This window comes from Caretta caretta, chromosome 9 (genome assembly GCF_965140235.1).
Source record: "Caretta caretta isolate rCarCar2 chromosome 9, rCarCar1.hap1, whole genome shotgun sequence".
NCBI lineage: Eukaryota > Metazoa > Chordata > Testudines > Cheloniidae > Caretta > Caretta caretta.
The window spans coordinates 1,483,206-1,507,547 of record NC_134214.1 but is presented as its reverse complement, the minus strand read 5'-3'; the positions used below and the strand labels follow the sequence as shown (position 1 = coordinate 1,507,547).

Genomic DNA, 24,342 nt, shown 5'->3' with positions numbered 1-24,342 from the left:
TGGAATCCCAGCCCCAGCTGGAATGAAAAACTGCGACTTGCTCCCACTAAGCCCAGAGAGGCCAAAATTAGCCTCCCTGCTGTGTGTGTTTTGGGGAGGGGAGCCGCAGCTGTCTCTCAGGAAGGGATTATTGTACTCCCCGGCCCTGTCTTATCGGGGGAAATGAAAATGGGACGTTGACAAATTGGTTTGGTTGCAGCTGGAATAAGCATGTGATTTTCCGTAATCACCCACAGAGGCTATTGTTCCAAGCGGTGGAGGGGCTGGGGGAGCCTGGACCCGCCCGAGGTTAAAGTGCACCCTGAGCCCGGGCAGGGCTTGCTCGCTCCTCATTGTGTTCACAGCCGGAGCGCGCTGAGTCCGGGCCGCATGAGGCCGAGTCCGTTATCACTGCCCGGCAAGCGCTGAGCAGATTACATCGCCGGCAGGAGAGTGGGGACTCGAACTCCTTTGCAAGAAGAGATTTTATCAGCAGCTTCTGGCACCGAGCCACATTCCTCTGGCCTCGGCTGCTGGAACCAGAGCCACCCGGCGCTCCTGACACAATAGCCATGGGGCGGTTCTGCCTCGCCCCGGGGCTGCTCACAACCTCTGACAATGCTGCAGCCACTCTGGCGGGGCAAAGGGAGGCTGAGTGCAAGAGTTACAGGCTCAGAGAGAACGAAGGGTGCCAGGCTTTTCCTTGGGCACCGCAGTACCTGGGCCTTGGGTGCTAAGAGACAGGTCGAGCGTCGGCGCGAGCGTCCCGTGACCACTCTGGGGCATGCACACACCTGACAGGGCCCAGGCCTGGGTGAATGGGAGCCAGGAATTCCACCTCACCCCTCCAGCCAGGCCCCAGGAGAACTGCCGATGAGCTCCAGGCCCATCCCCGTGCGAGGCAGTGGGGTCTCAAAATGGGCGAGGACGTGCGGGATGTGAAACCGGGGTTCAGCCCCAGTCCATCCAGTGACGTCCATCACCTCCTCTCGCCACTTCCCGGGACAAGCAGTGCCTGTCTGAGTGTGGGGGGCACCTCCTCAGGACCAGCGGGATGCTCCTCTAACACTGCGCTCTCTCACCACGCCCCCGGCAGGTCCCAGCCCCAGCGCTAGCCCCAAGAGACTTTGTCCTTGGCTAGCTCCCAGGACAGGAGCGTAATGAGCACGGGACGTCCCAGAGCACAGAGCTCGCCTGCCAGCTACCCACATGGAAGCACAACAGGCTGTGGAGAGGGTCGAGCCACCCCTTTGGTGGCCCGGGATAGGCACCCAACGGTGACATGAACTCACGCCAGCTCTCAGGGCTGGAATCCATCCGGGGCTGAGCCACATGGGGCTGCATTCCCCAGCGGCCGGGGGTGGGAGGTCGCCGCACCCCAGGCATAAGTTATGTCACTTCCACAAAGCCCGACCCCGTTTGTGATGTAGAGTAACTAGGCCAAGGGCAGGCGGGGGCAGGAGGCCTACCAGCCAGGGCTACGAGGCCGGGGGCCGGGGCACAGCCGACATACAGAACCTCTTTGTGTCACCACTTTCATAACGCCGGCCTGTGGCAGGGAAGCTGGCGGATCCAGATCTCGCAGCAGCAGCATGCCTGTCATGGGCTGAGGCTTGCCCAATTCAGAGCCTGGCTACAGAACAGCACCTGCACCAAGCCGGACTAGGTATTTTCCCCTTGAAAAACACCGCACAGGGAACTTGTCCCTTAGCCTCCACCAGCACCGGGGGCCACGGCTTCGAGTCACCACATACGGCCGTTGGGGCAGGCATGGGAGCGGTTGTGGCCGCAGGCCAGGGCAGACAGGGGCATACATTCCTGCTATGCCAGATGCTGACAGACAGGGACACCCCAACAGATGGTGAATATTGTAAAGCCCCTCACCCCCTTCAGCCCGTGGGTCGTGGCCCCCGCGCTCACAAAAGACAAGTCTGGAGGCTACCAGGCACTGAACATTTTATTACTCGAAAGCAAAGAAAATCTTGCGGCCCCACTCCCTGCCCAGCCTGACCCTTCAAGGTCCCCTATTGCCCCTAACCTCTCAGTCTCCCCTCCCCCCGATATCACCGCCAGTCTTTACTCAGTTTTCTAGTAAATGTCTTGGAAGGGCAAACACTTTTTGACCCCTTGTTCTCATACACATACTCTGCTTGCAGATTTTCAACCAAGTGCCATCCTGGTTTGTACCCTGGAGTCAGCAGATTGCAGGGGAGCCGGCAGAGGAGAACCAGCTCTCCTTGCATTGCAGGATGGAGGCAGATCCTGAGGAACCTGAACGCACTGGCTCCGAGATGCAGGATCCAAACCCAAGTTGCTGGGACCAACACAGGGTAACGGGCGACGTGTGTGATGCAGGAGGCCAGACTGGGTGATCTAATGGTCCGTTCTGGCCTTAAACTCCATGAATCGGTGAAACGGCAAAATGTGAGCAGACGTGCAAACCCCCTCCCCACCCTGCAAATCCAGCTCCACCCCAGGCCCGCCTAAGCCCAGCTATTCCCATCCGGGGCCCAGCAATGCCAGGCTCCAATTGTTCCATGCGGCAGAGCGGCTGGGGCCGGGGAGGTGTCCTCTGCGGCCTAGAGAACGCCAGACTCATCACACTCACAATCACTGGAGGCCAGCAGGGCACATGAACACACTTCACTGCCTCTGCCCCAGGGCACAGCGCTGCTAGGCCAGGATCCCCCGGAGACCAGCAGGATTACGCGTGGGCGCAGGGAGCAGGATTTGCCCTACAGGGCGTTGTGACCCGCTTGCTGTTGTCCAAACATCCGTTCACTATCTCCCTTCCCTGTCCCCACCGTGTATGAGCTGGAGGCCGCGCGGTAACGGGATACGCACCTGCGAGACACGGGATCTGAGCTCTGCCAGACGGGCTGCCTGAGTCTTCCAAGCCACCTCTCTTTGCCCACCTCCCCATGGGCCAAAGACCTGCCTACATCCTCGCAGTGTCGGCCGGGCAAGCAGTTCATGTGTGCCTGGGGCTTTGAGATTCTCGGTGAGAAGATACCAGGGACGTGTAAAGCATCATGAATACGACTGCTCACTACCTACCCCTCCGAAGGCAGCAGAGCCCGTCTGCCCCCTTGCACAACACGTGAGATCACTTGCTCCAGGGTTTCTCCTGGCATATCTGCAAGTGGTACTGCTCTGGACACGACTGAGGCAGCCTCCCCAGGCGCTGACTTGCACGCTCATATTTTATTGTGCATTATCTGAATAGGAAAAGGCAATACAGCAGAAGAATTTCCTTTCCCTGGGTTTCCAGTCTTTGCATTGTCTGGATTTCTGAGCTTTACTACCAGGCAATTAATCTCCAGCCATTAGAAATATTAATGTGGAGGTTTCTTATCAGCACTGGCTCGGGAATGTTTTGCTGTTCTGAGCAAAAGGAGCGTCTGACCCAGCGCAGGTCACAGCCACTCGCTCCCTGAACAACTGTGTATGTTCGCTGCCCGAGGCAGCTGCCAGATGGGTCATCTACCTGGAGAGGAGCAGCGCCAGGCAGGCTGGGGCTGCGAGATCAGATCGTGAGCGACAGAAGGCCAGGCGCTCTAGTCAGATGTCGTCTTCTCACATGTGCTGCATTCCCAGAAGTCAGGGGTGAGGAGAGTGGAGCCCCAGGGTGAGGGCAGCTCAGTGTCCTAGGAATGCACAGCAAGGCCGCCCTCCCATTTGCTGTGCCTTTGGTACGCAGGAGCAGCTCCTCGGGCCTGGTGCTCAACAAGCCCCAAGCCTGGGCTCAGGGCCCTGGGCACAGCTGCCTGTGGGTGGCGGTGCAGAGCGGAGGGGTTCCAGCTTTGCCGTGGGAATGGAGCAGAGCCGCGAGGGACTCTGGGGAGCAGAAGGGGCAGAACAGCCAGGGCACACGGTCATGGGATGGCAATCTCCCACCGCAATGTGACGAAGGGAGCCTGTGACCCCTCCGCCTGGAACGGTCTATAGGGGTCTATAGGTGATGCTCTAAGACCCAACAGCATAACAGAGAAGGAGAGCCTTTCCCACCCACACCTGCCTGGGCCGGCTCCTCCCAGCTGCAGCGAGCCGGGCATTACCCCTCTGCCCCAGCGCCTCTTCCTGAGCACCTGCCCGGCCGCAGAGCTGGCTCCACGTTCACACAGTGGAGATGGCAGGGCGGGACGCACCCTCCTGCTGTTCGCTGCAGTGCGGGACCTGAAACCTCCCAGCTGCACCCCCGCCTTGCCGCACCCAGCGCACACAGGCGTTCTGCCGGCTTCTCACACCATCCTCTCGGGTCACAACAGCGCCCCGCCCCAGCGTTCAGCCCTCACAGCTATCCCTGGGGCGCAGCCCGCCGGCTGGCTGCGATCCCACTCCTAGCAGCCTCTCTGCGCTAGGAGGAGCAGCGGGAAAAGGTGCAGACAAAGGGGGGCTTGGGGCTCGACCAAGCTGTATTTCAGACACCAGTGATCTGCGTGCGGGGGCCCTGTGATACCAAGAGCCCACAGCACCAAGGCTACGGAGCACGAGGGGGGCCCCCGGGGCGACAGGGCACCCCAACTGGCCAAGGAAACAGGGATTCCAAACCTGCGTCCCACTGCAGCTCTTTCCCAGGCCGAAGGCCAGCCCAGCTGTGGTAGTGGGACTGTGACAACCCCCCCGCACACACACAGCTGACACAGCCTGGGCAGCAACCACCCTCGCGCGGGCGCAGGCAACCCAGAAACAGCAGAGCTTCTTCCGGGCCAGGAGCTGGTGGGAGCCAGCGTCGCTCTGCCTGCCCCGCCACACCAGCTAACCCTGTCTCGTGTAGGCAAGGCCCGGTCAGAATCCGGCCAGTTACAGGCAGATAAAGGGAGGCCTGTAAAGGGGGCCACATGCACTGTTAGCGGAAGTGATGCAGCACCGGCAGTCTGTGCTTCACCCGCTCACGCCAGCCAGGGCGCTGGATGGTGAGTCTGAATCTGCTGTTTGAGAGGAGCCACACAGGGATGCCCAGGCCAGAAGGGCCTGTTGTGACCTGCCCAGCACAGGCCCGAGGACTCCCCTGAGCTACTCCCCGCTCTCAGTCCAAGTGGCGGGGCTGAACCAGAGCAGATCGGCCAGAAACCCTCTCTGGATGTAATGGAGAAGCGCTGCAACGCCGGTCAGTTACCCTCGTGGTCAAACATCGGCACGTTATTTCTCCTCTGAATTTGTCCTGGGACTGGCAGCTCTGAAGTCCCGACTCCGGCCAGGGAGATGGACGCGCTCCTGTTACTGACCTGTCAGGGCACATTCCCCCCTCTGGCACCAGCAGGGACGCGGTGAGAAGTGCATCCCTGAAGCTCGGGGAGCAGGGCTGGAAACCCTGATCGATGGGCTACGGCCAACCCGACCTTTGCTACGGGGCTGCGTGACTTAAAATGGTGCCAGGGCGGGGAAACTGCCCCCATGCCCTCCCTCCCCACAAGGGTCAGTTATACTCACAAGGCAATAGGAGCGTTTCAGCCCTGATTAGTGCAGACACAGCAGCATTCCCAGTGAGGTGCAGTCAGTGTAAGCCCCCCCATTTTAAAAGGGCCAGGGGTGGGTTGCCCCAGCGTCACAGTGAGTCTCTGGCAGAAGAACGCTGACTATGGGGCTCTTCTGCCATTCCCCGCCCCCACTGCAAGTGCAGCAGGGAAAAGAGGAACAGGGCCGTGGCCAGGACACTCCAGGCCATTCTGAATCCCAGCTACGTTTGCAGCTCCTTGGGGCTGTTTGCAGACAGGGTCTGTTTGAGTGGCCTTCAGGTTGCTCCAGCCCAGTGCAGAAGAAGCCGCCCTGCACAAAGCTGCAGCAGGATCAGGGAAGTACACAGGTGAGATTTGAGCTACATTTGCACCCACTCCCTGCCCTCAGTAAACCAGCTGCACCCCCGGATCTGGCCCACAGTACTGCTGTAGCCTGGACCTCCAGGGATCTTCTACACAGCATCTTTCTTCTGCTGGTTGCTTGAGTTACCTGCTATGATTTCTCTGCCCAGGGGCCATCATTATCACACAGTCTGAGAGCAGCTGCGGTTTGTTTGAAGGCGTTCACATCAAATCCGAAGCCTGCATTCAGCAGCGAGCTGCGGCTGGGCTGGATGGTTGGCGCCTCGGTGCTGTTTCTGTTCCACTGAAGATTCATGTCTTCGAAGTCCCACTGTGAAGAGAAAGGATTTCGGGTTACAGGGACAAGGCAGGTCTGTAGCGCCGGAGCTCCTACAGAAGTGGGGTCTGCTCTCCACGGGATGCAGATTGGCCACACGGGAGCCGCTCAGGCCGGTTTTACAGGGCGGAAACCACCTGAATTCAAACTTTATCTGAAAATAGAAATTGTCACAAAATTCTCATTTTAAAAAAATGTTCAACAAAATTTCCCATGGAACCCTTTTTGGGATAGGCTTTTCATTTTCTCCTTTCCTTCTCCCCCTTCCACTGCGAGCAGTAAGATGGAAAATGGAAAAAAAACAGGGAAAAGGGGGAACCAAACTGAGAAAAAACATTTTTGAAATCAAACATTTTTGATAAAAATGTTCATGAAAAAATGTGGAAGGAAAGGAAAAGCCGCCCCTGTCGGATCCTGGCAGAGTGAAAACTCTCTAGCAGCTCTCGGTGGTTTTCTAACCAGCTCCGGCCATTACTGTTCAGCTAATGAGCAGAGACTGATCTCCATTAAGGTGACTATCGAGGGCTGCTAACTGAGAAGCCTCAGCCAACTTCTACTTCAAGGGACAATGGATCTTGCTGTTGAGAAGAGGTCAGTATGAGGCTCACTGTACCGTCTACATCTTTGCCGAAAATACCCGGCTGGCGCTCTCTCCAGTGCAGCACTCAGCCCCGAGGAGTAACAGTCCGTCCCTTTGAACCCAACGGATTGTCACGAGAAAACGATAGCGAGTGCTCCAGAACCAGCTGTTCATCACCTGGGAGTTCTCCTGGCACTCACTGCAGGTAATCAGGATACACTCATGTGCCACTCAGGCCACCTGACTGGTAAACACAGTTCCAGCTCAGTCTTACCAACCTCAGAAATATCTGCAGACATCAACAGAAGGGCTTTCAGCCGTTCTGGAGTCAGGAACGTTTTCTGCATTGTACCCACATCCGTGCAGAACGAGGCCCATGGGATTCCAGGCAGTATTCACCTCTTCAGCCCCTCATATAACTAGCCAGTGGCTCTACGGGATCACACAGCTGATGGACTGAAGTCCATCATTTAAAACCATTGCTTCAGAAAGGGCTTGAGGCCATGCTGTGTGACAGCACTAGATGCCAGTTCATGCCCGCCCTGACTTGCAGCCCCCGTCCTGGGCTCATGGAACAATGGCCCAGATGTACCGAGCCCTCCTGGGGCTTTAGTGACACATACAAACTCCTCCAGCCCTCAGGCAGAGCAACTCAATTCACCTCCCGTGTCACACCAGGCAGGTCCGCACCGGGGGGGTGGGGGGGGCACGGGGAGACACTGGGTAGCCATGATAAAACACACTCACATCCCACACACCCAGGTCAGTCACCGCACTGCGGACCCACGTGACTTCCCACAATGCAGCCAGGATCACCCTCAGAGGGCAGAACAGGGAGAAAAGTGGCAATATTCAGTCCCCAAGCTCCACCCACAACTCCTATGGGTCCATGTGGCACATACTGTACCTGGGATCCCACAGGTCAGCGTGAACTCCCTTTCTGCCCCTGTTCATTTAGCGCTCGTGAGGGGGCACCTGCCTGCCCACGCTGCATACCAGCCGGGGGCGCAAGCTCGTGCCACACATCCTGCGCCCCCAGATCTGTCCTGGAGGGGCATCTCTCGGGGGGACAGACAGTGCAAGCCCTGCTTGACCTCTCCGCCAGCTGTGAGAGTGGATGGACGGGACTGAGATCACACGATTCACACAAGCTGCTCCTAGCACTACAGAGCTGGACGCCCCTCTGCTCCCCAGCCCCTGAGCCATCTCCTTCCCAGGAACAGGTCGGCAGAATTTCTGCCCTCTGCCCCACAGGAGACATCTCTGTTGCTATAAAACTTCAAAGCCACAAGATGAACCCGGCGCTGGCTGCGACGCCTCATGGCTGATGTGTGCCAGCCCAGGCGATACGGCTTTCTGGAGTCCGGGGCTGTTTGGAGTTTATCATCATTGTTCCTTTATCTGCAGTCAGTGAAAGCCAGTTGGAGGTGGGGTAACTTCCTTTAGGGGAGATTAGACGCCTTCTCTCCTCTTTGACCTCAACTAGTTCTGTGACGTAAAAACGACACTGGGCTGGAGATCATAGGGGAGACTCTACTCTTGTGCAACAGTGTAAATCCAGAGTAGCTCCACTAAGGGTCCGTGGAGTCACTTCAGATTTACACCAGCAGGCCTGAGAACAGAACCTCTCCCCGGGATGGCACAAAGGACAAAGCACACACATTATGTTTCTTTAATTTATGAGTGATTATTTCCTGCCCTGCAATCTGGCCTCTTTCTGGGTCTTGTGATGTCTCATGCATTTAAACCAGAGGTGGGCAACTATGGCCCCCGGGCCACATCCTGCCCGGCCCTTGAGCTAGCCCCCGGCCCCTCCCCTGCAGCCATGGTAAGGGGGCCAGGGCTGGCGGGTCCCAGGAGGCAGTCAGAGGACAGGGGGCAGTTGGATAGTGTGGGAGTCCCGGGGGGCCTGTGGGGGCAGTTGGACGGGACAGAGGTTCTGGGGGGGGTGCAGTCAGGGGATGGGGAACGGGGGGCGGTTTGGATAGGTGTGGGAGTCCTGGGGAGCCTGTCAGGGGGTGGAGGTGTGGATGGGGTGGGGGGTCCCGGGATGGGGCGGTCAGGGAACAGGGAGAAGGGGCGGTTGGATGGGGGTGGGGTTCCAGGGGGGGCAGTTAGGGGCAGGGGGTCCCGGAAGGGGGGTGGTCAGGGGACAAGGAGCAGAGGGGGTTGGATGGGTTGGGGATTCTGAGGGGGGCAGTGGGGGGGGGGGGAGTGGGACAGGGCAGATAGGGGGCAGGGGCCAGGCTGTTTGGGGAGACCCAGCCTTTCCTACCCGGCCCGCCATACAGTTTTGCAATCCCAATGTGGCCCTTGGGACAAAAAGTTTGCCCACCCCTGATCTAAACCAAGAGAGACTGCAGTGGTAATGATCCATGGATTTAAAGTGAAAGAAGCTTGGCAGACATGGGTGTCCCCTGGTCCCGGCCTCCCCCTCGCACGCCTGCGCGAAGCAAAGTGACAGTTCTCCATACCTGTTCTGAGTTTAAGGCCTCCCTGTACTTTTGCTGCAGAAGAAAAACAAAGATCAAGAAAAGAGTTGATCTAGAGCAGCCACCACCAAACAGCCCAGCTCAGATCCCTTCTCTTTACACCTCGCTCTGGTACCTAGCCAAGGTGGGGAGAGCCACATGGGAGGATTCACAAGCAGCTTTTGAGAGCAGGAAAGCCGCAGCGGGCAGAGAAATACAGGGACTTCTTATTTGCAAAATAAACCTGAAGAGAGTGGGCGAGCGAGTGTGCAAAGGGAGCTGGGGGTAAGAACCACTGCAAGGAAAACATGATTTCACCAGGTGTGTGAGACACTGTCACAGAAACACAATCCATTTGAGAATGTCAGTCTGTCCAAACAAACGCAGGAGCCATTTCAGTGTGGGGTCTGCAAGGGCCCAGAACACCAGCCGTAGCAAAGGACAGGCTGCGTGGGTCTGTCAACTATCCCAGGGCTGCTCCGCGCTGTAACTTGGAAATACTGACCCCTAGCTGCCACGAGCATTTCAGCCACCAAGAGCTCCATCATCTCGTATATTTTCAAAGATACAAAAAGAAAAGGAGGACTTGTGGCACCTTAGAGACTAACCAATTTATTTGAGCATGAGCTTTCGTGAGCTACAGCTCACTTCATCGGATGCATACTGTAGCTCACGAAAGCTTATGCTCAAATAAATTGGTTAGTCTCTAAGGTGCCACAAGTACTCCTTTTCTTTTTGTGAAGACAGACTAACACGGCTGCTACTCTGAAACCTGTCATTATTCAAAGATACAGTGACTGTCAAACAGCGTACGGCCTATGGACATGGAGTGCAAACCCATGGCACTGACCAGCCACCTTGCCCCAATCATCTGAAGAGTTTCTCTCTCATGTGCAGCGTGGCTCCTACAGGAACCAGTTACCAGCTGCAGGTGTTTTTAAAAAACAGAAGCGAAACAAAACAAACTTTACAGAATCAAAATGTGTTTTTGTTTGTCCCCCTCCATATGGTAACTGTGCTGGTCCTGGTGCAAGGCAAGTGCTAGCTCAGATGGAAGGGGCTTTGACCTGCTGTAATCTCCTGCCATAAACCCATTTGTTCCCACAGAGACGCCTGCTGACACGCCAGGGACATGGTAAGAAATGCCAGCATCAGACAGGAATCTCTGAGAACACCAGGCCAGGGAACCCAGGCCAGCACGGAGCACGGGTGGTAGGGCTGGCAGAGGTTTTCTGCGCTCTCTGTTCTGTCAGACCAAGGGGCAGGGATGCGGAGCGTTCCCATGTACGTTCTGGAACAGAATGGTCTCATTTTTAGAACTATATAAAATAGTCCAGTATTTGCTCCCCTGCCCTCCCTCGAGCACGTGGATTGTCCAGCTCTTGGGATCGCACCACTGTGGGCCGAATTCTACCTTCCAAGGGACGGCCCTGCTCCAGGGCGAGCTGCATGCACGGAGCTCAGGACAGAAATCGCCCCAGCTACTGTGACGGGCTTTGCAGAGTTTCTATGAAACATCTCGCAGTTTGACAGCAGCAGCTATGAGTCGATGCAGAAATCTCCTACTGGGGAGGAGCAAAGCAGGCCTGAGGGGAGCTGGCATTTCCCCAGAACTACGAAAGAAACCGTTTCCTTTGCCGATAGTCGCATATGTGCCATATCAGCCTGCAAGGTGGCAAAGCAGGAGGGAACATGCAAAGATAACAAACAAAAGCCCTGCAAAACCCATCAGCCCTTTTCCCGAGACAACACTCCTGGCAGCCCCGAGTTCAGAACCTGCATTTCGGAGCCCACTGGATATCCAGCTCTGCGTTCCCTCCTCTTCTCAGAGTGAAAATGAGGGTGTTGAGGGGCAACCAGGGTAGGGTTTGTCCTCATGCTCCTTGCTGGCTTTGAGACAATGTGAGGCCAGTCTGACCCCTTACGGAATATGCCTAAGCAGAGCACTCGGGCCCTGCAACGCTCAGCTCCGCAGGCAGCCTCCAGCAAGCAGAGAAGGTGCCAACCACCACACTGAGCCAGCCCAGGGAAGGGGCCGCTCAAGGATTGGCCAGTCCAGGTTCTGACCCGGTGCCATCTGCAGGCATTTAAACCAGAAACAACAACTCTGCATAAGGGTTCACACGGCTGGGGCCATGTACGCTCGCTCTGACTACACTGAAGTAGCATGAAAAGAACATTATTAAGGCTGCAAAGGCAAGCACTCCAAAGTTCGGATGCTCCAGAATTAAGGCTGCCCAGGCCCCCTTAATTCACCCCGGTATGTATGCATCATGATAGTGTCTGTAGTTACATGCTCACGTACTGCTTTGCCACAGGATCCCTGCCTCATTTAGCGGGCGGGCAGGACAGTGACCACTCAAGAGCAGCTGCTTGGTGTTTTGTTTTCTCCTCATTGTTCAGTGAGGTGCGGGAGGTCCCACGCAGAGCTCTGCTCCAGACTAACTGGATAGCTCCACCCGAACCAGACTAGACACAGCCAGTCCCAACCTGACCCATGCCCATGAGGGTTGCATTGTTTTCACACCCAACCTGAGAAAAGAAAAGAAAGCGCAAGGAAGGACTTGCTGGCTTAAACCTGTGAACAAGAACATCAGAGGGCGGGGCAGAACCGGGGGAACACTGGGGGCTAGCATCCCACCGTGGAAATGCTGTGGGGTGGACGTATGTTTCCACCCCCATGCATCTCGTGCCGGGGGATGGAGGTGAGAGCGGGACCCAGAGGGGCTGCCGCAGAGCCCACAATAGGGCCAGGGAGTAGGAGTTGGGGTGATGGGGGGCGGTGTTAGCAGAGGCGGCAGAAGCTAACTCTGAATGGGGGGGGCTGAGGTACACACTGGGGGGCAGGAGCAGGCCCAAGTAGGGCCTGAACAGTGTCGTCAGCACCCGCGGTGCTAACAGACCACCTGACCTGAACCGAGGCCGAACACACACTATACAGATTACACCTAAGCCGATGCTTATACTCGGGTCCCGGGGGGTTCCAGCTGGGTTGTAGGGTCTAGCCCCAGGTTTTATTTCCTGCGCGCTATTCAAGACCTGCTCTGACACCAGAATTATTCATGTCCTCATGGGCTTTTCTATGGTTCTCATCACCTGAGTGCTTCACAAACATCAAGCAATCTTCACAATACCCCTGTGAGATGAATGGGTATTATCCCTATTTTACAGGGGTTCCCAGTTTGAGACACCTAGGACCTGGTTTTTCAGCGTACTCAGCACTGTACAGTGCTTTAAATGTTCACAGCACACTCCTATTGACGTCAGTTGCAGCTGTGAGTGCTCAGAACTGTTGCAAATCAAACCCCAGGAACTCACGTCAGGCACCCAGAAAATGACAACCACACAATTAGGACCACCTGGGAAAAGTTTGGTTTAAGTGAGTTGCCCAGCACCACACAGGAACTCTGTAGCAGAGGCAGGGAGAGAATCTCATGCCTGACTAATCTAATCGCCTTCTATGATGAGATTACTGGTTCTGTGGATGAAGGGAAAGCAGTGGATTTATTGTTTCTTGACTTTAGCAAAGCTTTTGACACGGTCTCCCACAGTATTCTTGTCAGCAAGTTAAGGAAGTATGGGCTGGATGAATGCACTATAAGGTGGGTAGAAAGCTGGCTAGATTGTCGGGCTCAACGGGTAGTTATCAATGGCTCCATGTCTAGTTGGCAGCCGGTATCAAGTGGAGTGCCCCAAGGGTCGGTCCTGGGGCCGGTTTTGTTCAATATCTTCATAAATGATCTGGAGGATGGTGTGGATTGCACTCTCAGCAAATTTGCAGATGATACTAAACTGGGAGGAGTGGTAGATACGCTGGAGGGGAGGGATAGGATACAGAAGGACCTAGACAAATTGGAGGATTAGGCCAAAAGAAATCTGATGAGGTTCAATAAGGATAAGTGCAGGGTCCTGCACTTAGGATGGAAGAATCCAATGCACCGCTACAGACTAGGGACCGACTGGCTAGGCAGCAGTTCTGCGGAAAAGGACCTAGGGGTGACAGTGGACGAGAAGCTGGATATGAGTCAGCAGTGTGCCCTTGTAGCCAAGAAGGCCAATGGCATTTTGGGATGTATAAGTAGGGGCATAGCGAGCAGATCGAGGGACGTGATTGTTCCCCTCTATTCGACATTGGTGAGGCCTCATCTGGAGTATTGTGTCCAGTTTTGGGCCCCACACTACAAGAAGGATGTGGATAAATTGGAGAGAGTCCAGCGAAGGGCAACAAAAATGATTAGGGGTCTAGAACACATGACTTATGAGGAGAGGCTGAGGGAGCTGGGATTGTTTAGCCTGCAGAAGAGAAGAATAAGGGGGGATTTGATAGCTGCTTTCAACTACCTGAAAGGGGGTTCCAAAGAGGATGGCTCTAGACTGTTCTCAATGGTAGCAGATGACAGAACGAGGAGTAATGGTCTCAAGTTGCAGTGGGGGAGGTTTAGATTGGATATTAGGAAAAACTTTTTCACTAAGAGGGTGGTGAAACACTGGAATGCGTTACCTAGGGAGGTGGTAGAATCTCCTTCCTTAGAGGTTTTTAAGGTCAGGCTTGACAAAGCCCTGGCTGGGATGATTTAACTGGGGATTGGTCCTGCTTCGAGCAGGGGGTTGGACTAGATGACCTTCAGGGGTCCCTTCCAACCCTGATATTCTATGATTCTGTGAATCCATTTCCCCAGCACAGCATTCAATTGCCTTGACCATGAGACCATCCCTTCTCTTCCTGCAATCTCCTGCCCCAATCACTTTCTCAGTCTTTCCAAACTGGCTGGCTTAGGCCTGAAGTCTCCCAGCCCCACTATCGGTACACACCTTCCAACTTCTGCAACAAGTAACGCTGGGGGTCCTGTAGACACAGCCTCCTCACTACCCAACGCTGTTCAGCCCCAGAGAAGGGGGCCTATGATCAAAATTGTACGTGATCACCTAATTAAAGACTGTATCCTGATGCACCAGCACAACGGGGCGAATTAAGGTTGCCCGGGCAAATGTAATTCCAGCATTTCCCTACTTTTGTGGGCTTGACTTTGTAACCGTAATAATGTGCCCTTAACGCAGTTGTGCGTGTGTACGTCTCCTAGGCTTTGTTAAACCGCAAACGGAATAAACAGAAATTCTGTCATGTGGCATTACGCTGACACCCACAAAGGTCAGCCGCAGGGTTGGAACCTTTAGATCCACTGCACGCACCTCTGCCACTTGAGCTAACAGTGTGACTGGCAGCAGTAGTAGGCTGTCATCCGCTATGTGATCCAGCTCGAAAGGGGGATGGGCCACTTTGCCAGTGGGTCTCACAGCTATTTGCTAACAGCAGAGGAATGAGGACACTCAGACATCTTGGGTTCCCATTCCAGGCTCCGGAGGGGAGTGTGCTCTAGTGGGCACAGACTCTTCTGCCCATTTCCCCCCAAGTGTGACCTTTTCTGCCCCATCCCGCCAACCTGTCCCTGTCCTGTCTCTTCCCCACCCCGGCTCCTCATCCCAGTTCTTCCCTCCTCACCTAGTCAGTCTCAGCCCTCTCAACCCAGATCCCTCCCATCCTGGTCCTCATCAAACGTCTCTCTCCCGCTGCGCCTCCATCCCCGAGTGGTTCCCAGTTTCAAACCCCCTCCTTGGGCTCCTCATCCAATCCCAGTGTCCTCCCGCCCCGGCCCCTTGTTCCAGTCCCTTTGCCCAGCCAGTCTCCACAGCTTATAAACTGGCCAGACTTGGATGGATTTTCATAGAGATGGCAAAAAGCACATCCCTGCCCCCAGCTCATGTCTGCCAAATGGTAAATCCCTGCTGCGAGCCGGGGGGTGATGGAGACTAGGGGTGGGGAGCGTCAGCGAGAACTTTTGAAATAAAAGGTCTCCCGAGTTTTTAACCTGGCCCAAACGACGTATTTTCTCAGCCTCATTCTTGGACCCAGCCAAACCATCTTGGGTGAAATCTTCAAAATACAATTCAGCCGGAGGCAGCCCCGAGCCTGGGACTTTCGGCTTAAACAGTGGCAGTCTGGAAAAGGTTGAAGCAAACAAAACCAGGGTCTTCTCCTGGGAGATGAGGTCAGGTTTAATATGGGGCGACGTGCCCAGCCCTGGCTACGACGCAGTAAGCATGGGCTACGTGCTGAGCTCCGTTTCAGTCTTTAGTTTACAATCAGCCCTGCCAGCTCCTGCTAACAGCAAGCGGCGCTTTGCCCGAGTGGGAACTGCCCTGGCCCTCCGGCCCGCCCCACGGCAGTCAGCGAGGCAGAGATGGAGAGGGGCCCTACCGCAGCCCCTGTGTGTGTGCGCACGTGTGTGTTTGTTTGTGTGTGTGTGTGGGGGGGATATCTGGTTATCAGGGGAGCTGGCTTCTTGTGACCGGACCCTATCATGTGGCAATTAGCCAGGATACTCTGGGGACTCGGCCTGCACGGGGGGTTCTCTCACTGCCACACGCACACCTGGGTGGGACGGTCCCTGGCCTGGGGCTAGCGGGCTCTGTGCTCCGTGCACTACTTAAGGCAGGGCGGGCCGAGTTCAAGGCAAAAGGCTGGGGTTCGCGCAGGATCCAGTGCAGATGACCAGCATCAACCACCTACCTCGAGCTCGGAGCTAATGGAGGAGACGACTGAGGAGCTGGAGGGGGAGAGCTTGGCGTGGATGACCTGGACTGGAGGGTAGGCAGGGGGCTTCGGCAGGGCGGGGTCTGCAGCACTCGTCTGTCCATCTCCCGGCAGCCTCACTGCACCGCGGCCAGCCTGGACGTAGCAGGGAGCAGGATTTACCAAGGTACAATCACAGGGCACAGCAGGAGGATCAGAAACCCGCAGAGGAGAGGCCTGTGTGGGGAGAGCACGGGGGTGGAGGGTTGGGTCGCAGACCCCCGTGCTTACAGGGCAGGGCTCCCAAAAGCTGCAGACCGAGGAGCCCCCGGTCACCCCCAGAACAGGCGGCAGCAGGGCGGGCGTGTGTGCACACACAGAGCACGGCTCGGCTCGGCTTCTCTCGCTGGCTGGCTGCCCCCCCGCAGCCCGCTGCGACCCCGGCCAGCCTCTCGCCTTCCCCCCGCAGCTCAGCTCCATGCTGCTGCCGGCTGCCCAGCGCCCCAGCTGTTCTCCCGCCTCACCGGCTGCACCTGCTCGATGGTGAGATCCAGGCGGCGACCGACGGCAGCCCCCTCACGGAGCGCCGGGGGGGCCGGGAACGTGCTCAGCTGCAGCCAGTTGGGGGCCTTAGAGAGAGGGGGGCAGTGAGTGTGCAAATCCCAGCACGCACTGGGAACTGCAGGGCTGAGCTCGTCAATGGAGGCCATAGCAACGACCCGTCCCTCCCTCCCTCCCTCCCACTGCGGCGCGACGCAGCGGGCTCCACGAAGAAGCAGAGCAGCCGGGAGGTGCTCTTGGGCAGAGGGAGAGGAAGGGCGGTGGGGCAGGTGGGGAGCAGGCGCGGGGGATACCCCAAGGGGCGGTCAGGGTGGGCTGTGCAGCCCCCCAAAGGGGGTGGGAGGAAGGAGCCGGGAGCAGCTCTGCACACAGAGGAGAGCCGGGCCCCCGGATCAGGCTGCATCCCGTGCAGTGACGTAACGGGATGCTGGGGTAAAAGGGCCCATGTCAAACCCAAGAGGCACAAAAACCTCGGCAGGCTCTCAACCGCCTGCGGCCAGCACAGGAGCGAGCTCTGCAGCGGGCCCAGCCGCCCCTGTAAGGGCCTCACGCCCGCCCTACCGCCTCGGCAAGGCACCGCGGGGCGCGTCACAGCAGGGTGGGCCCCCGGCCGTCTCCCCTGGCAGGGCGAGTGGCAGCACACGGTGCAGGGCAGGGGAGAATCCAGAGACAGGAGGAGAAACCTTTTCCTCTTCGGCTCCCTTCGGCTCTTCCTCCTCCTCCTCCGCCTGGGCCAGCAGCGCCCACGTGTCCGGGGTCTCGGTTGCCTCAGCCCCAAGGCCCAGCCGGCTCATCTGGCTTTTCATCAAGCAGGACAGACAGGCGATCTGAGCTCCCCGGGTTCAGGAAGTGATGGTGTCTCAGGGTAACACGAGCCCCGCAACATGGCTGCCTGGAGGGCAGCTACCCAGCACTGGCTCAGGGACAATGCCCAGCCCACACTACCTAGCTGGCCAGCGTGGCGTGGTTTGGGCAGGATCCGCAGCCCTCGGGGCCCATCAGACCCTGGGGCCTAACCTCTGCAGCCTGCGTCGTGCCCTGGAGCTGAGGGCTGCTCAGTCCCCACGGCCCACCCAGCCTGCGGCCTCGGTGCCAAACCCACCGTGCCAGCCCGTGGAGCCGGCGGGGAAAGGATACAGCCACGTCGAGCGCAGCAGAGCCCAGGGCGAGCAGGAGCCAGGGCACGGCTCGCACAAAGTACGCGGGCCGCTGGTCGTAAGTCACAATGGCCGCGGCATACAGGACGCTGGCCAGGGCCGAGGGGATGCTGGCCCAGAGCTGGGTCGCTGGAGACAGCCTCCCTCTGCACTGCAGACAGCAGGGGAAGGTCAGAATGGCTCCCTGACTCAGCAGGAGCCATCCCCCCGCCCCGTGGGGCGCCCATGGCAGCAGAGCCCTGCCGCAGACATAGCGCAGTCCACGTAGCTGTCCGCAGGCCGGGAGCCTTCCCTGCCGCCCGGTCCAGGCCCCACACCGCCGGTATCTGCCTCTGCGGCGACACGGGAACAGCCGAATACCCTTCGCTGGGCACACACGCGGGCACCGGGGACTGGCGCCCTGCCTCCTTCTACGCCACCGCCCTGCGAGGGCAATGTGAGCGCGGCCATGCTCCACGCCCCCACGGGCCCTGTCGACCTGGGCTCTGAGCCCAAGGCAAAGGGCACGGGTAAACCCCTCTGTCTGGTTCCCCGAGGCAGCAGCCCGGGCAGTCCCGGATCTCGCTGCTGTTACAGCAGGGGCAGAACAAGCCCTGGGTTAGGGAGAGCGAGGCCCGCCAGGCAGCAGCAGGGACCGCAGCCCAGCCCTGAGCCTGCAAACGCTCGCACCCATGGAGACGGCAGGGTTGCTGCCACGGGCAGGCTCAGGCCCTCGGCTCTGTCAGGGGCAGGCTGCGCTGTCAAGTGTGCCCTCAGGAGACTCGCTGCCGGGCAGAGCAGTCTGAGCAGACAGACAGACAGACTGGAGGAGCCGGGGGGACAGGGACAGGACGTGGGAGAAGAATCCCTGGGCCTCACGGAGCATCGGGCAACAGTACCAGGGCAGGCATGAGCGCTGAGGAGACGGTGGCCGGCTGGGAAGGGAGGCCCGGGCAGGGGGAAGACAGAGGGTGGGATTCACCCTGGCACATGGGCACTCGGGGAGGGGCTGTCCAGGAGACAGTGCCATGCCCCAGCGTGCCGGGAGGGGCCACAAGACCCACATCTACACTGACCCAGGGCCCTGTTGCACCAGGGCAAGAGGCCCAGCGGGGCTGTGGCTGCAGCCCTGCGCCCTGGCCGGGGCGGACACACTCCAGTTTGGAGCTAGCTCGCAGGCTGTGCCCCTCCTGCTGTGCACCCCCACTGTCCCAAGGCCACAGAGCCACGTGCACTGCACGGCCAGGCCCCCGCCCTGTGCAGGGCTCCCGGCACGGCAGCGGCTCGGCGTTACCAAGCTCCCGCCAGCCCACTTACCGCTCCAGAGAGTGCGGGGATCCTGGCCGTGAAGGCGATGAGCGCAGCGAGCATCCCCAGAGCAAAGCCCAGCACTTCCGTGTTCTCCTGCGGGACGGGAGGATAAGAAATCCTGAGCCACTGGGAGCCACCGGGGCACCCCCCACTGCATGGTAGGGGCCCCGCCAGCCACTGCGTGTCACCCCCACGTGCTCATCTGCCCGGACACACTGTCACATCCCGCACAGCGCCTGTCTTCCCGCGACTGTTGGACCCATCACGGGATCCCCGCCCGCCCAGAGGGACATGGGCAGCAGGAGCTGCGTTACCTGAAGCACCGTCCCAAGCAGTCTCCTCTGTGCACCGTGGAACTCCTCGGGGCAGGATGAGGCAGCCATGGCCAGGCCGTACCAGCCGGCGCCCATGCACAGGGGGAGAGCGAGGGCAAGGAGGCTGCTCCTCACCTGTCTCCTCCTCCTCTTCCTCCTGCCGGGCAGATCTGCGCAGGACACAGAGTCTCAGCCGGGAGACATAGCGAAAGCCTGTCGGGGAACTGGCCCCGCACTGGAAGTGCCAGCCAAGAGCACAGCGTAGGGAGCGGGTCCTCGGCAGCTCCAGCTTCTGCTGCTGGAGAACATCTCCCCCAAAACGGGATCCTCATCCCCCAAGAGCTCGCCTGCCCCCGGGTCACTGGCTGCGCTGGGAGGGGGGGCACCGTCCTTACCTCCCTCCCACCCTGTCTCCCAGCCCTCTATTATCCCTGCCAACCCCCCATCCTAGGCAGCACCCAGCCCTCTCCCTCCACCCCCCAGCATCCACCCCACCCCCTCCACGCCCAGTGCACTCCCCCAGCACCCAGAGAGCACTCAGCCCCTTCTGCTTTGAACACAGCTTCTCCCTCGACTCCCCATCGCCCAGCTCCCTCTGATCCCAGCCTCCAAGCCCCCGCCCAGCCCCCACTCCCTCAGCATCCAGCCTTCCAAGCCACACCTCCCCAGCCAGGCCTCTCCCCAAATCCCCCTCCCAGTTGCATGCTCCTCACCACTCATCTCCCCAGCCCTGCCCTACCAGTGTCCTACCTGCCTGTCCCTTCTGTGTGGCCTGGAACGGATTCAGCCCCTGTAGCATGCTGGGCCCGCCAGCACTGTATGCATCCAATCCGGGGAGGGGCCAGGTTAACACCTGGGGTTCCCCCCTCTGATCTGCCCCCACCATGCAGGACAGGGAGACCCGCCGGGCACGTACCTGGTGCGGGTCTGGGGTTGGACGCGCAGACAGGAAAGAGAGTCAGCAGGAAGTGAATGATGTCGACAGCAACCATGTACGCCCCTGTGAAGACCTGCGGAGAGACCAATCTGATCAGAGCCACGATCACAGGATGGGGAAATGCTTTATGGACGGTGCAGACCAGTCTCCCAAGAGCCCTGAGAGGGTGATGTGATAGCCTCCTTCTGTGCATGGCCCTGGCATGGAGAGCTGAACAGCCTTGGCCAAGGTCACCTAGCCAGCAGGTGTCAGAGCTGGGAAAGAGCGGATGGATTTCGACTTCCAGTCCCCAGCTCTCAGCACAGATCTCTGTGGCAGCCTTCGGGTGACCCCAGCTCTCCCTGGGCCTCCCCCAGACCAACAGCGTCCGTAGCCTCCTCATGGGCCATGGCAGAGACAGGGCCTGCTGCGGAGAGCTTAGGCCAGAGCAATGGGGCAGACAGCTCCCGCAGCAGGCTCTGGAGATGAACTAAACTCTGCCCATCTAGCCGAGACCCGGCGTCCCTGGGAAAGCAAGCAGCTGACGAGGGGGGGGGGAGGCCCGGTGTGGTACCCTGCTCACGGCTGGGGTGGCCATTTGGACACTCCATGCAGATCTCTCCCAAGCTACAGTGCTTGGAGCTCTGTCACTGGCCGACAGCTCATGGTGCCAAATGTCACCCCAGGGGGCTCCGAAGCTCCCAGGCCAGACAGGGAGCAGACCCCGGAGTATGACAGAGTTCAGATTTTACTCCAGATAACCCAGTGAAGTACACAGTATCCGCCTTCTCAGCCCCCACTGCAGACAGCCTCCGGGCCACAGCACACCAGAGTCTGGTCCAACGCCCCCAAGAGCGCCCTGCACCACCCCAAGAACCCCCAGCGAGATGAACTTCTGCAGCGACGTCAGACGGACTCATCCCGGCCCCAGGAACCAGCCTGGAGAATTTATGCACAAAAGGAATTTTCTCAAACAGATTCCGAACCCTCTGCCCTAGCGGCTGCTCGCAGTGCTGCCCCAGCTGCCCTGTGCTAAGGTGCGGACAGAGATGAGTGTGTAACACAGAGCCCGCCTGCCCCAGCTGCCCCGTGCTAAGGTGCGGACAGTGCCGGGTGTGTAACACAGAGCCCGCCTGCCCCAGCTGCCCCGTGCTAAGGTGCGGACAGTGCCGGGCGTGTAACACAGAGCCCGCCTGCCCCAGCTGCCCTGTGCTAAGGTGCGGACAGCGCCGGGCGTGTCACACAGAGCCCGCCTGCCCCAGCTGCCCCGTGCTAAGGTGCGGACAGTGCTGGGTGTGTAACACAGAGCCCGCCTGCCCCAGCTGCCCCGTGCTAAGGTGCGGACAGTGCCGGGCGTGTAACACAGAGCCCGCCTGCCCCAGCTGCCCTGTGCTAAGGTGCGGACAGCGCCGGGCGTGTCACACAGAGCCCGCCTGCCCCAGCTGCCCCGTGCTAAGGTGCGGACAGTGCTGGGTGTGTAACACAGAGCCCGCCTGCCCCAGCTGCCCTGTGCTAAGGTGCGGACAGCGCCGGGTGTGTAACACAGAGCCCGCCTGCCCCAGCTGCCCCGTGCTAAGGGGCGGACAGCGCCGGGCGTGTCACACAGAGCCCGCCTGCCCCAGCTGCCCCGTGCTAAGGTGCGGACAGTGCTGGGTGTGTAACACAGAGCCCGCCTGCCCCAGCTGCCCCGTGCTAAGGTGCAGACAGCGATGAGTGTGTAACACAGAGCCCGCCTGCCCCAGCTGCCCCGTGCTAAGGGGCGGACAGCGCCGGGCGTGTCACACAGAGCCCGCCTGCCCCAGCTGCCCCGTGCTAAGGGGCGGACAGCGATGAGTGTGTAACACAGAGCCTGCCTGCCCCAGCTGCCCCGTGCTAAGGGGCGGACAGCGCCGGGCGTGTAACACAGAGCCCGCCTGCCCCAGCTGCCCCGTGCTAAGGTGCGGACAGCGCCGGGCGTGTAACACAGAGCCCGCCTGCCCCAGCTGCCCCGTGCTAAGGTGCGGACAGCGATGAGTGTGTAACACAGAGCCCGCCTGCCCCAGCTGCCCCGTGCTAAGGTGCGGACAGCGCCGGGCGTGTAACACAGAGCCCGCCTGCCCCAGCTGCCCCGTGCTAAGGTGCGGACAGCGATGAGTGTGTAACACAGAGCCCGCCTGCCCCAGCTGCCCCGTGCTAAGGGGCGGACAGCGCTGGGCGTGTAACACAGAGCCCGCCTGCCCCAGCTGCCCCGTGCTAAGGTGCGGACAGCGCCGGGCGTGTAACACAGAGCCCGCCTGCCCCAGCTGCCCCGTGCTAAGGTGCGGACAGCGCCGGGTGTGTCACACAGAGCCCGCCTGCCCCAGCTGCCCCGTGCTAAGGTGCGGACAGCGATGAGTGTGTAACACAGAGCCCGCCTGCCCCAGCTGCCCCGTGCTAAGGTGCGGACAGCACCGGGCGTGTAACACAGAGCCCGCCTGCCCCAGCTGCCCCGTGCTAAGGTGCGGACAGTGATGAGTGTGTAACACAGAGCCCGCCTGCCCCAGCAGCCTTTTGCTAATGTGCGGACAGCGCCGGGCGTGTAACACAGAGCCCGCCTGCCCCAGCTGCCCCGTGCTAAGGTGCGGACAGCGATGAGTGTGTCACACAGAGCCCGCCTGCCCCAGCTGCCCTGTGCTAAGGTGCGGACAGCGCCGGGCGTGTAACACAGAGCCCGCCTGCCCCAGCTGCCCCGTGCTAAGGTGCGGACAGCGATGAGTGTGTAACACAGAGCCCGCCTGCCCCAGCTGCCCCGTGCTAAGGGGCGGACAGCGCCGGGCGTGTAACACAGAGCCCGCCTGCCCCAGCTGCCCCGTGCTAAGGTGCGGACAGCGCCGGGCGTGTAACACAGAGCCCGCCTGCCCCAGCTGCCCCGTGCTAAGGTGCGGACAGCGCCGGGTGTGTCACACAGAGCCCGCCTGCCCCAGCTGCCCCGTGCTAAGGTGCGGACAGCGATGAGTGTGTAACACAGAGCCCGCCTGCCCCAGCTGCCCCGTGCTAAGGTGCGGACAGCACCGGGCGTGTAACACAGAGCCCGCCTGCCCCAGCTGCCCCGTGCTAAGGTGCGGACAGTGATGAGTGTGTAACACAGAGCCCGCCTGCCCCAGCAGCCTTTTGCTAATGTGCGGACAGCGCCGGGCGTGTAACACAGAGCCCGCCTGCCCCAGCTGCCCCGTGCTAAGGTGCGGACAGTGCCGGGTGTGTAACACAGAGCCCGCCTGCCCCATCTGCCCCGTGCTAAGGTGCGGACAGCGATGAGTGTGTAACACAGAGCCCGCCTGCCCCAGCTGCCCCGTGCTAAGGTGCAGACAGCGATGAGTGTGTAACACAGAGCCCGCCTGCCCCAGCTGCCCCGTGCTAAGGGGCGGACAGCGCCGGGCGTGTCACACAGAGCCCGCCTGCCCCAGCTGCCCCGTGCTAAGGTGTGGACAGTGCCGGGTGTGTAACACAGAGCCCGCCTGCCCCAGCTGCCCCGTGCTAAGGTGCGGACAGCGCCGGGTGTGTAACACAGAGCCCGCCTGCCCCAGCTGCCCTTTGCTAATGTGCGGACAGCGATGAGTGTGTGACACAGAGCCCGCCTTCCCCAGCTGCCCCGTGCTAATGTGCGGACAGCGCCGGGCGTGTAACACAGAGCACGCCTGCCCCAGCTGCCCCGTGCTAAGGTGCGGACAGTGCCGGGTGTGTAACACAGAGCCCGCCTGCCCCAGCTGCCCCGTGCTAAGGTGCGGACAGCGCCGGGTGTGTCACACAGAGCCCGCCTGCCCCAGCTGCCCTGTGCTAAGGTGTGGACAGTGATGAGTGTGTAACACAGAGCCCGCCTGCCCCAGCTGCCCCGTGCTAAGGTGCGGACAGCACCGGGCGTGTAACACAGAGCCCGCCTGCCCCAGCTGCCCCGTGCTAAGGTGCGGACAGTGATGAGTGTGTAACACAGAGCCCGCCTGCCCCAGCTGCCCCGTGCTAAGGTGCGGACAGTGCCGGGTGTGTAACACAGAGCCCACCTGCCCCATCTGCCCCGTGCTAAGGTGCGGACAGCGATGAGTGTGTAACACAGAGCCCGCCTGCCCCAGCTGCCCCGTGCTAAGGTGCAGACAGCGATGAGTGTGTAACACAGAGCCCGCCTGCCCCAGCTGCCCCGTGCTAAGGGGCGGACAGCGCCGGGCGTGTCACACAGAGCCCGCCTGCCCCAGCTGCCCCGTGCTAAGGTGTGGACAGCGCCGGGCGTGTCACACAGAGCCCGCCTGCCCCAGCTGCCCCGTGCTAAGGTGCGGACAGCGCCGGGTGTGTAACACAGAGCCCGCCTGCCCCAGCTGCCCCGTGCTAAGGTGCGGACAGGGCCGGGTGTGTAACACA

General features: G+C 59.8%; 1 protein-coding gene across 4 annotated transcripts in view; it reads right to left on the bottom strand.

Annotated features, from left to right (window-relative positions):
• Positions 1-1,918: 1,918 nt before the first annotated feature.
• TMEM44 (transmembrane protein 44) overlaps positions 1,919-24,342 on the bottom strand; it is a 29,345-nt gene continuing 6,921 nt past the window's right edge. For 2 of the 4 annotated variants that reach the window (XM_048864535.2, XM_075132016.1), the window contains exons 3-10: positions 19,978-20,071; positions 19,062-19,231; positions 18,754-18,840; positions 17,438-17,608; positions 16,984-17,127; positions 16,264-16,368; positions 15,737-15,895; positions 1,919-6,111 (exon numbers count right to left, since the gene is read on the bottom strand). In XM_048864535.2, the coding sequence (XP_048720492.2) occupies positions 5,932-6,111; positions 15,737-15,895; positions 16,264-16,368; positions 16,984-17,127; positions 17,438-17,608; positions 18,754-18,840; positions 19,062-19,231; positions 19,978-20,071 (1,110 nt within the window). In that variant the 3' untranslated portion in view covers positions 1,919-5,931. The remainder of the gene's footprint in view (positions 6,112-15,736; positions 15,896-16,263; positions 16,369-16,983; positions 17,128-17,437; positions 17,609-18,753; positions 18,841-19,061; positions 19,232-19,977; positions 20,072-24,342) is intronic. The other 2 variants (XM_075132017.1, XM_075132018.1) reach the window with 2 other exon arrangements.